Genomic DNA, 15,357 nt, shown 5'->3' on the forward strand with positions numbered 1-15,357 from the left:
TGCTGCATAAAATAAGTGTGAACAACAATAATAGAGAATCTGTATGTGTGCTTGTGCAAAGCTTATGCTAGAGAGACTAGGATAAGTCCCAAGTATTACCTTATAAGGGAATTGTCTGTACTATAATGACAGCCCATAATAAAGGTGGCCCAAAAAGATAGAGTTAGTATAAAAGACCTGGAAGAGGGTTTTTCGGGGCCACACTTCGGGTGAAGACTTTTACGTGTTTGTGTTATTTTTGCCTTTGAAATTTTTGTCTATGTATTATTCTGAATCTTTTTTTAAATAAACGAAATCATGTTGTGGTGATTCGTAAAACTTTTTAAATAAGTCTCAGAGTAATTCTTCCCTATAAATATTTCATGATTTTGGTCATGGAATATTAATATTGGCAAATGCCCAGTGCATTCGAATTCATGATTGAACTGGTTATAGAGGCACCGCCGAGGACCCTGAACCGACATCCTACATCCTTGTTCTCAAAGGTAAGAACAATATTTAATTGCAACTAATTATGGAGATGTATAAGAATGATTTACAGTGGTATAGAAATACAACAACTTATTTGCTGGGTCTAAAAGCTTTACTAGTTTGTTTTTGTTCACTGTGTAGCCTATCGTATTACCCTCTGTACTTATCTTTGTTTTAAGTTAATTATTAAATAGTAAAGTTGTTCACATAAAAATAATATTCAAGATGCTGCTGGCACCATTTTATATTATCCTTTAATCCTGTGCTTTCATATTATCTATTTTTCTGCATAATTATTATACATGCATTTTTAATTACCTCATTAATTGATGAAAAATAGAAAAATTAATGTCATATTGCAGAAAAAGTGAACTGCAAATCATTTTTTTTAAAGGTTGGAAATCATTTTAAGTTGAGAGCATAAAATACCTATAAAATGTGTGTGGAAAAGACTCGCTCCTTGTGTACAGGCTGTGCTGGTAGAGTGGAGGTTCTTCATGATGGTCAGTGGGGAACAGTGTGTGATGATGGCTGGGATTTGTCTGACGCTGGAGTGGTGTGTAGAGCTGGACTGTGAGCATTACGTGCAGTTGGTGATGCTCACTTTCGACAATGATCATGACCAATATGAAGGGATGAATTGTACTATATCTGAGTCATGTTGAAAAGGAATAAAAACATAAATTAAAAATATATATGATTGTGCCATTCTCATCTCTTACAAACCACATCCTTTATCACTGAAATGAATCAGTAACCGTTACTATCCTAAAGCAGCAGAGGTTCATAACCTCCATCCTCCAGTCTCTCAAGCGTCTTTTTGCTATCAGCGTATCTGATCTTCGCCTGCTGTGTTTGAGTTGATTTCCATTTTATGATCTCCTCTGTCTTTTTCTCTCTCTCAGGCAGTTTCTGTGAGAAGAGTCTCGTCTGGAAGAGGCAGCAGTCCTCTTTCGGCTAAAATTTGTATTACTGCCACCACACGTTTCAGTAGCCTACCTCTTTCCAGTAGCCTATTGCCTCTCCAGCAATTTGTTTGACTACTGGGAGAGAGTGCTAAAGCTCCTCGGGTCGTATTTTTGCTGGCATATTTGTAGAAATTATCATTCTTTCTAAATGTGATGTAAATGTCCTGGCTGTAACTACCAAACAAACAGAAACAGACGTGACTGAATAAGAAAGTCCTCTTTCTTTTGTGAAATTGTAGGAATGGGTTTTAATAAGGAGTAGGCCTATGTACCTCCAAATACACTCAGACATACGCACACACAAGAAGAAAAATGGAAGGAAAGAACAAAATAAGATAAGAGTGACACAAGAGGACTTATCTCTGCATCCATGAAGGATTGCACGTTGCAAACTAGCATAAAAAGTTTGCGTAGTAATAATTTGGGGGGTAATAATTTGGCACAACACCAAGACTGATCCGGGAATGGATTAGCTGAAAAATCATAATCTGTAACCTTTTGATTATTTGCTAACAAGTTTTTTGATTATTATGTAACCAAGTATTTCTCTTTTATTTAAATAAACCTTTATTTTATTAAGACAAGTATTATTTTCGTCATACTTCAGCTCTACAAAGAAAGTTCAATAGCAGTAGAATAGGCACTTGTATATCTTCACCTGAAAGATCTTTTGAGTCAATGATTGTTATTGTTGTATGGTGTTAAGGGACATACCTTAGATTTAACTGGTATAATAAACTAGCCAGTGTAGTAAATCTGACCTGACAGCAAAAGACTACCTAAATAGGGGTTAATCAGGCAAAAATACCAGATCTCACCACAAAATAGACCTTACGGTAGGCTAAACCTCTTTATTTCTGTGTGACTAATGTGCAATTTTGACACAAATTAATTCATTATGATAAATGTATCACTTTTTATTGTAAACCTGTGGTAAAACATCGATGCTTGGGTTTTAAATATTCAAGTAGGCCTAAACAACAAAAATGGCAGCAAACGGTCGCTTTTATCATGTTTTTTATAGATTTTCATAGATTTTTTATTTTACTAGTCACAACTGCTTTTTTACTTGTCTTATGTTATGACTAGTCAGAACGGCCACTGGAGAGTTCAATTAAAAATCTTACTAGTAAAATAAAAATCATACTAGTAACATTTGGAATAAATACTAGTATCTAATAAATAGGTACTAGTATCTATTGAATAAGTACTAGTAGCTAATTTATAAGTACTAGTATCTAATGAATAAGTACTAGTATCTAATGAATAAGTACTAGTATTTATTGAATACATACTAGTATCTAGTAACAGGTAATTGTATCTAAAAAATAAGTACTAGTACCTAATTGATAACTACTAGTATCTAATATATATGTACTAGTCACAATTGGAATACATACTAGTCAGAACTAAATAGTTGATTTCTGAATGACAGATCCCCATAGAAGTCAATGGCAAAAAAAAAAAAAAAAATTGTTACTAGTAACAAAAGAATAGTTACTAGTCACTATTGGAATAAGTACTAGTATCTAATGAATAAGTACTAGTATCTATTTAATAGGTACTAGTATCTAATGACGTACTAGTATATAATAATAAGTACTAGTAACTAATGAATAAGTACTAGTAACTAATAAATAAGAACTAGTATCTAATGAATAAGTACTAGTATCTAATGAATAAGTACTAGTATCTAATGAATAAGTACTAGTATCTATTTAATAGGTAGTATCTAATGAATAAGTACTAGTAGGCCTATCTAATGAATAAGAACTAGTATCTATTGAAAAAGTACTAGTACCTAAAGAATAAGCACTAGTATCTAAAGAATAGGCACTAGTACCTAAAGAATAAGCACTAGTAGCTAATGAATAAGTAGCCTATTAGTAGGCTACTTAATGGAATAGATACTAGTATCTAAAAAATAAGTACTAGTAACATGAAAATAGAGACTAGTCGGTTAAAATGATTAAATGTTAAAACGGCTTGCCATACTTTCCCCTGATTGTTTCGGGAAAAGATTCGAAGCATCAAGTGTGTCGAAAACAGCGCCATCTTGTGGCAGGTCAAATTTACAGCAGCCATAAACCCGAGTGCGCAGCGCCGCTGTTTTATCAATTAAGCGTAAATAAAAGCCTGACACTAACATTTAAACGCTAAATGTTCAGTTTTCTGACAATATAATTCACATATTAAAGTGTGGCAATAAATTAAATGTAACAATTATATTAATACTAATTACAAAAATACCAAGAGAGTTGCTTTATACAAGTAAATGGTGGTATAATTACTTTATGGTTTCTATGCTGTTTATATGGCAGAATATATGATCATGTAACATAAGCTATAGGTTTGACTGGAAAGAAAGTGAGGCATATTTTTTTGTTGATAACATTTTTCTCTGAAAACAATATGTGCTCCAGCACGGATATTCATGAGAAATTGCGCTTCGTACTCGATACACGCTTTGAAGCTTCAGTGTCATATGTAACATCACTACTGAGAACATCAAGGCCCCCGAGTTGACGCAGGCAGGTCAGTCCACCTCAGAGCCAGGAGCGGACCTGGACCTGATAGATCTGTGGTCTGCGGATCCTATTCCCTCGCTAGTCACCAACCTTGAGTCTTCATCCTCCTTGCCAGTCCCGTCCAGAAACCTGCAGGCTACCTGACCTCATACTCCCGTCTCCATCGCTGGTCACGACCAGTCCCCTGGATCCGTCGGCACCATGTGGTCCAGCTCCTCGGCTCTGCCTCCACCGCTCACTCCGTGCAGCTCATCCTCTGCGCCTCGGGCTTCCCCTCCACCAAGCCCTCAGATGCACCTCGGGCCTCCAGTCCCATATCTCCACCTCGGCCTGTCAGCCCATCACCATCGCCTCGGCTCACCGCTCCCTCATCGCCTCCGCGGCTAGTCTGCCCAGAAGCTCCCTTGTAAGTCCCTCGTTTCTCCAGGTCAGCCTCCGGTGGACGACACCCAGCTTTTGCATTGGACTTCCGGGATTCCGGCTGCGCCTACACCCTGCACCCCTACGGCTTCATCGGGCTCCTCCGACCTCCCCATCATCCTCACTCGCCACATCGTCGCTCCAGTCATCCGAGTCCCAGTCTCCCCCTCAGTCCCGCAAACCAGCGGCTCAGCACCAGCCTTTCAGGCCTGCGATGTCGCCCTGGTCTGTCAGCCTCTCTGCTCCACCAGTAATTATGTTCTGTCTTGTCTGCACCTGTGCTTGTAAGTCCTTTATTAGTTAATCTTCCTCCACCTTGGTCTAGATAGTTTCCTCCTTTCATCCTGTATATTTATGCTCCCTGTTTTGTTCAGTCCCTTGTCGGTTCTCATTAATGTTGTGGTTGTGTCTGTCCTGCCTGAGCTTGATCACTAAACATTGTGTATACCCTCATCTTCTTCTTGTGCCTTCAACTACCACCACACGTTACAATATCAGTAACCTATGTGTGAGTTTTATTTATGAAAATAATGATTGACACATTTGTATCAGAGTATAATAATGTGAGTGAAGATGTTTGGTGTCCTGTTGTCCTGCTTTATCTCTCACTGAATAGGTCCCGTTTAATTTTCATAACTAAATTTTGTAATGTATTTCAAACATTGATGAGTTCAGTGTGTTACTTTAGAAACAAATGGATACATTTAATTTTTTTTTTTTTTTTTGTTTTTTTTACAGGAGACTATGATTATTTTGGGGAGGAGCAAGGGAGGGGCTGTTTAAGTCAGTGACCACACCCACCACCTCACATTGTTTTATATGCAGCTTTTATATGAGCAGTTTAATTGCTGCATATTATTAAGTTTTAGTTGCAATTCATCAATATTTTATGTCACTCTTTGAAATATGTCAGATCAATTACATTTAGGAAATTTTCTACATATAAACTGAAAGAGAATATGCTTTGCTTTCATGTTGTTGCTTATTAACTTCATCTGTGTGCTTTTTCTTTCAATTTGCCATATTTGTTGTAATTCATTTGCTATATTATTTGTAATTCAAAGTGATATTATTGGACCGTTTTTCAGAGGCTTGTGAGAAATGATGTACTTTGCTCATTGGCAAAAAAAGGATGATTCAACAGGACTGTGACTGAACCTCTTACCAGTTCAGAACATCACTATTAAACAGAACAACCCAGTATTTAACAATTCACTGCAACTTCAACTTAAATTAAACTAATATGTAGATGAATATGTGGAAAATGGATAAAAATGTTGAAGGCCAGGGAGTGTTGTAACACATTTTTTGTATCTTCTATTTTTGTTTGGTGCTGTTTTAAATGTTTATATGCTGTAACATTCTAATTTGTATCTGTTACAATCAGACATGTGATCAGCTAAGGACGAAAAAAAGAAGGAAACCCCCATTTTTCCTCATTCAGTATGACTATGCAATAATAATAATAATTAATTATAATTATTATTAATAATATTAATTTAATAAACACTTAATTTAGAAATAATAATTACCAAATGAAAAAAATTACAAGAAGTATCACTCACTACAGAGTACAGACAAGGAGTAAAATAAATCTTCAGTGGAATTAAAAAAAAGAGAAAAGATTTGTAGCTGTAAAAAGAGAAATGATCAATTTCTGAACAAATTATTTCCACAAGGTCAAGACTCTTTTCGGCTTCTCTTTACAGTAAGTGTGTTGCTGCCATCTGCTGGATGTATTACTCATTGCAGTATTAAACACATCTACATCCTCAAATGCTTGATATGAAGCCATTGGCCATTGAACTTTTGGATCAGAAACCAATGTTTATTTACAAATATTGTCTGAATAAGCCTCTGTTTGTTGTACACAGAACTGCGCAATTCATTTTATATATATTTTTTAACTTGCTGTTTATTGTGTTCTTTGTTAGAACATGATAGTGTATTAAACTTAATATTGTGGACATTTGTCACCCCTAAAAAAGAACTTCTTATAATTTTTTATATTTAAAGCAAAGATCAAGTATTTTTCTGTGTGAAATAAAGTGTCAGTAAGTGAGCAGTCAGTCATCAGTCTTGTATGTTGTGTGTGCAGAGACAGGCTTTGATGCTGAATATAACCTACAGTGATTCTCTATCAATCTCTAGTGAGACTTTATCAACATCCTGACTTATGAAAGATATGATTCTATCTTCAGTGAAGTGTGTTTTCATGGTGGAGGAGGAGTCCCGTTCATCAGCGCAGATGTTCTCTTGATATATATGGTGTAAATCAGAAATGCCTTCTCTGATTGGTCAGTGATTGTGTTTGATGATTTCCTCTGTTGTGTCTAATAAGGTAACAGTGAGTGTCATTGGCAGCTGTGAGAGTCTCTCTCTCTTTAGGGGACTGACAGGAGCCAGTTTCTTCAGTGTGTTTGAGGGAGCAGAGGAGAAACAGAGTCAAACAAACAGTGTGACGAGCAGAAGAAGATGGAGGGATTTCTGACACTCGTTTTACTCTCCTCTATAGTCACTATAACCACATCTGGTAAGTACAAAATAGGCTGTAAAGATACAAAATTAAAAAAAAAAAAAAAAGCATTTTGTCTATGATGGCATTAGACCACTATATTAATAGAAGCCTTTGTAATATCTAGAAACTTAAGATCGCAACACTAAATCATTAATTATCATTTACATTTTATAAATTATTTGAGCTTTTATAGGCAACCAATACACTCATGCCCAGCTTTAGTTGTCCAGTTCAAAATATTTATATGTATTTCTATTTACCAACCTTTTACATCTTATATTTCTTGACTTTGCATGATTCGATCCCTTTCTTTCTTTCATGTACAGATTTTGAGACAAGGTTAGTTGGTGGTAACAGTCGCTGTGCTGGTAGAGTGGAGGTTCATCATGATGGTCAGTGGGGAACAGTGTGTGATGATGACTGGGATAAGACTGATGCTGCAGTGGTGTGTAGAGAGATAGGATGTGGAGAGGCTCTAGAGGCTGTGGGTTCTGTTTACTTTGGACAAGGATCAGGACCAATCTGGATGGATGATGTGGGCTGTAGTGGATCAGAGTTAACGCTGAAGAACTGTAGATCAAGAGGATGGGGTGTTAGTAACTGTGGTCATCAACATGATGCTGGAGTCATTTGCTCAGGTGAGCGGCTCCATACATCACTCTGTTAATGCATCACTGATCAGACTTTCTTGATAAACATCTTATAAGCAATTTAATGTAGTTTAATGTAATTTGTTGTCAGAGCAAATCACATGCAACTAATTGACAAATTGTATATTTTATTGTCTTAATTTTATCTATTTATAAAATCTATTATTAATGAAAGGACTATTGTTTTATGTCCATATCATAATCAATGTGAAAGATGATCTTCCCTGTTGTGTAAATATATTTAGAAACAATAAACTACGGAATGTCAAGACTTGTGGACGGGTCTCACCTGTGTTCTGGGAGAGTGGAGATGTTCTTGTAGGCGGCTGGGGTTCAGTGTCTAACCTGCGATACTTATTTAGCCATTTTCCTGCTAATTGGCATAATATACATGTTATTTATTTAAAACTGAATGTTGTTATTATTAAACACACTCTTACACCAACCACTCTAAATAAATCCATTTTGTATGGTTTTATTTAATATAAACAGATCATAAACATCCCAGACTTTCTGATGGGTCTCACCTGTGTTCTGGGAGATTAGAAGTGAGCAATTTGAATTTGAATTTGAAGTTGAATAATTAACATGTTATTGTCTAAACAATTAATACAATTTTTTCGATTCTAAAAATATTTAAGTAAAGGACAGTGACTTGCTGTTGATTTATGTCTGTATAAAAATGATAGTGCCAGATGTCTCTTCAGGACATAACACATCCAATTAAAGTGTTCTTCTGTGCTGTGCACTCTCTCAATATAATCAGAAACCATAAACTATGGACGGTTTACAAGACTTGTTGATGGACCTCACCTGTGCTCTGGGAGACTAGAGGTCCTTCGTGGGAACACCTGGCACACAGTGTGTGATGCTGCCTTTGACCAGCAGGATGCAGAGGTTGTGTGTAGAGAGCTGGACTGTGGGGCTCCTGTACAGGTGCTGGGAGAAGATGCTTTTGGCAAAGGAGACGCTCAGATGTGGACACAAGAGATTCAGTGCAGAGGAGACGACTCTCAGATATATTTCTGTCCAACATCATCTTCTCTCAAATACAACTGTACCCATGAGAATGACATTGGACTGTTATGTTCTGGTAATAAAGCAGAAAGAACAACTTATTGGGATAATCACAAATAAGCTTTTTTAAACATTTATTTGAATACACTGTTTAAGTAAACTCTCTGTTCTTTGTCCAGGTTACACTGACCTCAGACTGGTCAATGGTCCTGACTTCTGTTCTGGTCGAGTTGAGCGTCAGTACTTCAATGAATGGGGCACAGTGTGTGATGCATGCTGGGACATGAGAGCTGCCAGTGTCCTCTGTAGACAGCTGAATTGTGGGATTGCTGTGTCTGTTGTGGGATCAGACCGGTTTGGAGAGGGAAGTGGTGAAATCTGGGCTGATGTGTTTGATTGTGACGGGAATGAAACAAAACTCTCAGAATGTTCCGTCTCTTCATGGAGTCGAGCTGAATGTTCTCATAGACGAGATGTTGGAGTCATTTGCTCTGGTGAGCAGATTCACACTGTGATGAAGTCATTGGTTTCAGATTAAAATGTTGTATACATTTTTGATAAATACTGAATTACAAATAAATACTCTCTCCAGAGAGTGAAGCTCATCTGAGGAACTGCAGCTCTCCACAAACTCTCAAATGCAGCTCCACACAACAGCTGTCAATCAAAAACTTTGGTGAGAAAATCATCATCAGATTCTTTAGTTGTTAATGATAAATAATGTTCATGTACAAGCACTGTTTTTCTCTCTCTGAATATCAGGTCACGGGTCCATCAGGCTGGTGGGTTCTGGGGGAGACTGTGCAGGGAGGCTGGAGGTTTTTCACAGCGGCTCATGGGGGACAGTGTGTGATAACTCCTGGGATATTAAAGATGCCCATGTGGTGTGCAGACAGCTGCAGTGTGGAGTGGCCCTCAGTAACCAGCAGGTACCAGCCTGGTTTGGTCCTGGTTCTGGACCCATATGGCTGGATGAGGTGGAGTGTGAGGGGAATGAGACGTCCCTGTGGAACTGCTCTTCTCCAGGCTGGGGGAAACATGACTGTCAACACAAGGAGGATGTAGGAGTCGTGTGCTCAGGTAATCAGTAAAGTAATGTGATCTATTTTTAAATATATAATTTCAAATGTTTAAAGGAATAATGTGCAGCTGGTAATTTTTGCAAAATAAACACCAGGATCATCAGGAGCGGATGGATCATATTTTACAACAAAGACCATCTTACTGTATGATGGTCTGATAGACAGCGCTGCCATGGATGCCGCTACTTTTTTAAATATTTTTTTATTGACCAAGCAGAATCAAGTAATACATAAGATTCATAATATATTATACAAATATAATTAAGTATCTTTTTCATATGCTACCAGTGCTAGCATCATGCATTAGCCTTGTATTAACCAGTTGTTTTGGTGATATTTTAGTTTTAGCACAACCTGAATTTTTTTTATGCAACCAATATTTTTAATGCACATCCCTTTCCATCTAGAGTTTAAAGAGATCAGGTTAACTGAGGGCTGTGAAGGGAATGTGGAGGTTTTCTACAATGGATCCTGGGGTAATGTGTGCTGGAACAAGATGGACAGAGACACAGCGAGTCTGATCTGTCAAGAGCTGAACTGTGGAAGATCTGGCAGTGAACCCAGTTCTTCAGAGGGACTGAAGTCTCATAATTGGCTTGATAAACTTAAATGTAGACGTCATGATTCCACTCTATGGCAGTGTCCATCTTCACCCTGGGGACAGAATGACTGTGATAATGAAGTGGCCAAGATCACCTGCTCAGGTCAGATAATATTTAACTGATTTAAGATAGTTTGACATGATCATGTTTGGTTAAATATTATTTATGATGTCTAATATTCTGTTTTGAAACTTTAATATTTCAGAGAAGGAAAATCCTGAGTCTCCTCACAGTCGTCTGACATGTTCAAACTCTCCATCTCCTCACCAGAGACAGTGTTCAAGTAAGTTTATCATAAGCTTATATATATTTTTTTTTCTTATATATTTCTTTTTTGTACAGTAAATTAATTTTGATTCCATATTCAAAATTAATCAAAGCTTTAAAGGCCTCCAGCTTTAGTTTGTTTTGTTGTAAATGTGTTGAAGCTGGTCAGTGATGTTTCTGTGTGTGATTTAGATCATGTTCCTCTCAGACTGAGTGGAGGTTTGGGCCGGTGCTCTGGGAGGCTGGAGGTGTATCATAACGCTGTGTGGGGTTCAGTCTGTGCTGATCTGTGGGACATCAGCGATGCTCAGGTGGTCTGCAGGCAGCTGGGTTGTGGAGCAGCACTGAGGGCTGATGGGAATTCAGTCTTTGGTGCTGGTGAAGGTGTTGTGTGGCTGAACAAAGTCGATTGCAGAGGGAATGAGATTCACCTGTGGGACTGTCCTCTCTCCCTGAAGAACCACACTGACTGCTCCCACAAAGAGCACGCTGGACTCACCTGTGCAAGTCAGAGCAACACACTGAGAATTATTTATTTTTATTTTTTTGACATTTAGAGCTAATAATATTTTTATTTAAAATATAATTTGCATTATTTTTAATGTTTGTGTCTGTCTGTTTTTACAAGGACAGATTTAACTGTGTCCACATCAACATCAGTCACTCCTCCACAAACTCCTCCAGTGTCTCTCTCTGTGCTTGTGGTTGTACTGGGAGTTTTGCTCTTACTGCTCTTAGTGCCACTGCTTATACTGATTCAACGGAAAAGAGTGATGAGGAGAGGTAGGAGAGATCCAGAGTCATATTGTGTCTTATTCAGTGTGCGATCAGTCATGTGTTGTGAACTGACGGCAGGTTTGTCTGTCTACACTCACAGCTCTCTCTGACTGGTACACAGGACTTAACAGGACTCCGACTGAGGCCGTTTATCAAGAGATTCATCACAGACAACATCACTTCACTCAGAAGGGTGAGTCATCATGGGAAAATGTTAAAAGCTTTAATTATGTTACAATTTATGTTTAGAGATCCCCTGTAGCCTCCCCTCGGACAGAATGACAAATACACTTTACTCTATTTGATTATATGTAAGTGTGAACTGATGAAATTTATCCTGAAATAAGGGGAGACATCAGTGATCCAGATCTGATCCACTCTAGAACTAAAGCTTTTTCTTTCATTCACATTTGCCTTTTCAATTTTAATCATATGAAAAGTTTTCTATATTCATGAAAGTCTCTCCACTGAGACTGTCAGATCGGTGTGACTATTTTTGTTTCTGGGTTTTTGATGTGTAATCAGATGAATCTGTAGATACGACTTTACCAGCCACCAAACCACAAAGCTGCATGTTTATGTCTGTGTGTCAGTGAAGATCTTGTGTGAATTTTTAGAGAGTGTTAAGCACTAAGCAGGGGGTTATATTTGGTGCATTTGTAGAGTTGGAAGAGATAAAGAGCTTACTTGGCTTCCCAAAATATGATATGATTGATCACATCAGCTCTTTGAATAAATGATAGTTTATTGAAACAGAAATAGTAGTTCAAATATTTGGCTACTGACAGATGCTGAGCAACAGACATACTTCAGTGTACATACTGGATCAGTGTGTTATTGTCACTGTCTGATGCCGCTGGTCACTGTTTTTTTCCCACGGACTGAACATCTTCCATCTGCGTTTCTCGGGTCGTGGAATGTCTGAGCAGTGTGGTATGATTTCTCAAAAAAACTGTGATCTGATGATTGTCTCATGCATCTGTCACTGCGGTGTGAATTAGCCCTGAAAATGCTGTGAGCAACAGTGCCGTTCACACAGAACTGAGTTGTGCTTTAAAAACAAAACAAGTTGCAGAGCAGTAAAATGAGAAAAAAAAAAAAAAAAAAAAAAAACATGGTCTCGAGATGTGTTTTCACAGTGTTGTAAAAAAAAAAAAAAAGCCCATTTTTACTGATGTCTTTTATTTTATTTTTTTAAATAAATGTTTCCTTTCTATGCATCTTAATAATCTTTTCTTTATGAGTTCTAGTCATTGATTTCTATATTAATTTAACCATTATGAGCCTAATCGTTATACTCCTTGTGTTGCATGATTATTATTTTACATGTTCATTGATTTTCATATTCGTCAATTGATTGGTTCATCCTGTTGACCGTCTGTATTTTCCATCAGGATTGATTACGTGATGTAACATGGTATCAAAATAAGTCTCTTTCCATCTCTGTCTGCATGAGATAATGCAAAATCTGCAATATTCTCTTAAAGGTCTTAAAGGTGCAAAACCACAATTGCTTATTAAATTATTCCATGTCCCTTAGACCAGTGGTTCCCAACTCCAGTCCTTGTGACCCACTGCTCTGCGCATTTTGTATGTCTCTCTTATCTGACACACTCAGTTCAGTTCATGGAGTCTCTCTTAATGAGCTGATGATCTGGTTCAGGTGTGTTAAATAAGGGAGACATACAAAATGTGCAGAGCAGTGGGTCACGAGGACTGGAATTGGGAACCACTGCCTTAGACCATGACCTATCAGACCTGCTAGGGTACATGTTGTCTTGAGTCCATCATTAAATGGTTTCAAGAGAAGAACTTCAGGTACTTTCTCTAGTCCTTTCCTGTTACGCACTGCAAATAAAATGTTTCGTTTCAGAAGACTCTGGGCTTCTTCTTCTGCCTCTTCTTTCTTTTTTCTCCTTTCATTCTGCGAATATTATACTTTTTTTGGGTCCTTCTTTCTCTGATCTTATCTTTTAGATACAATTCTTTTGGATATGAATACTTGTATTTACTTTTCTATCTTATATTGAAACTTATTTGCTACATTTTAATAAAATGTGTTATTCCTTAATAATTAAAGACATAATCTCGTCTGCCTGGATCTCACTGCATCATAATCTAATAGACCCAGACTGTCATGAGGAGAATCTGAGGGATCTATGGTATTAAAAGTGTATTACAAGTTATAATGTGGTTTTATTTTACATGTGTATCAGAGGGAGATCAGGAGGAGGATGATGATGTGAAGAACAGCAATGAAGATGTGAAAAAACAGTTAGGTAAGATACTATCATCTGTTTACATAACCAGATGCATTTCATTTTTATGTTGATCAACTAAACTAAGCCTAAATGCAATTAAAACAACAGAGAATGTAAATTTGCTTTTGTTTTTAATAACAGGCTATGATGATGATGATGTGGGGGAGGAGTCAAATAAAGAGGGTGGGGCCATATGACTCACTGACCACACCCACTTCATCTTTTCATGAAATCATGCTGTAGTTGTAGTTCTCTCTGTGATTCTACAGTCTACATATTAATATATACATTCAAGTTTGTTTTGAGCTTGATGGCATTGATTTCATGTTAAATTTGTAGATGACACACCAGAGGGCTATGATGATGTCATTACCAGTGGACAGACCTATGGTCCTGGAAAAGGTGTTTTTTCCCTAATACCTAAACTTAACAACTACCTTAATAACTGTTGGATTACATTTTTATTAAATGTTTAATTTAGTTTTTCCACTGCAATAGTATCTAAACTGATAAAGTTTAGTAGACTGATTTATTGAGTCTCCAGCAAAGAGTCTCCGTTCCTGCCAGACTTGTTTTCTCTATTGTGTTTTAAATGAATCAGATCAATTGATTCTCACCTTTCGGAGCCCATACATTGAATCGTTAGGTTGATTGACTTTCACCTTTTGTCTTTAACGTCTCTGGGATGGCTCTTGGAATTGGAGCTCCTGGCCAGTATCAGCATGTGAATAGTTATGCTGATTCAATTGGACTCAGAGTAGGGTGTGCTCCTACTTCATTTGCATGCTTTGTTCAGAGTCTCCACCTCTATGTAATCCCTCCCCCTTGGAATGTATATAACTACAATGCATACTGTATTAGAGTTAGATCATGTTGGAAGTTTCTACAGCCGCGTACAGTGGAGTTCTCAATAAAGAACAACTTCTGTTGAACGCGATCCCAACTGTCTCACTGGTCTCTGCTTCGATCAAAGAAAACTTTACAACAGAACTATTAATAAGGAGTATATAAATATATAAAGCAATAAATATATATATATATATATATATATATATATATATACAGTGCAATGCATAAGTGAATACACCCATGCTAAAGTTGACTAAAAAGAGGAATAAAAAATCATATTTTGGAAATTGAACTTAATGCCTTAATTTAAAAAATTAGGAAAAATCCAACCTTTAAGGACACCAATTTTCTTTGTGAATGAATAATGTATCGTAAATAAATAAATGTTCTTCCTTAAAATACATGGTGCATAAGTGAGTACACCCCTATGTTAAATTCCCATAGAGGCAGGCAGATTTTTATTTTTAAGTATTTTTTTTTATTTTTTTTTAGGATACTATGCATCCTGATAAAGTTCCCTTGGCCTTTGGAATTAAAATAGCCCCACATCATCACATAGCCTTCACCATACCTAGAGATTGGCATGGTTTTATTTCAGTTAACCTAATAGCTAGTTTGATTTGCATTGAGAGATGATCTTATGGAAAGTACCCCATGCCAATCTCTAGGTATGGTGAAGGCTATGTGATGATGTGGGGCTATTTTAATTCCAAAGGCCAAGGGAACTTTATCAGGATGCATAGTATCCTAAAAAAAATGTTAAAAAAATACTTAAAAATAAAAATTTGCCTGCCTCTATGGGAATTTAACATAGGGGTGTACTCACTTATGCACCATGTATTTTAAGGAAGAACATTTATTTATTTACGATACATTATTCATTCACAAAGAAAATTGGTGTCCTTAAAGGTTGGATTTTTCCTAATTTTTTAAATTAAGGCATTAAG

The 15,357-nt window shown here is 37.0% G+C and overlaps 1 protein-coding gene across 1 annotated transcript; it reads left to right on the forward strand.

Moving 5' to 3' along the window:
- The first annotated feature begins 209 nt into the window (after positions 1-209).
- Positions 210-14,498, forward strand: LOC311080703 (scavenger receptor cysteine-rich type 1 protein M130-like). Its single transcript, XM_084110798.1, has 14 exons — positions 210-485; positions 6,776-6,920; positions 7,232-7,543; positions 8,322-8,648; positions 8,752-9,066; positions 9,165-9,248; positions 9,335-9,652; positions 10,062-10,358; positions 10,462-10,539; positions 10,716-11,030; positions 11,157-11,306; positions 11,401-11,493; positions 13,517-13,579; positions 13,703-14,498. The coding sequence occupies exons 2-14, from the start codon at positions 6,863-6,865 to the stop codon at positions 13,756-13,758; spliced, it is 2,466 nt and encodes an 821-aa protein (XP_083966924.1). The 5' UTR covers positions 210-485; positions 6,776-6,862; the 3' UTR covers positions 13,759-14,498.
- The last annotated feature ends 859 nt before the right edge of the window (positions 14,499-15,357 follow it).

Source organism: Abramis brama, assembly GCF_963993115.1.
Source record: "Abramis brama genome assembly, chromosome: 4".
NCBI classification, from domain to species: domain Eukaryota; kingdom Metazoa; phylum Chordata; class Actinopteri; order Cypriniformes; family Leuciscidae; genus Abramis; species Abramis brama.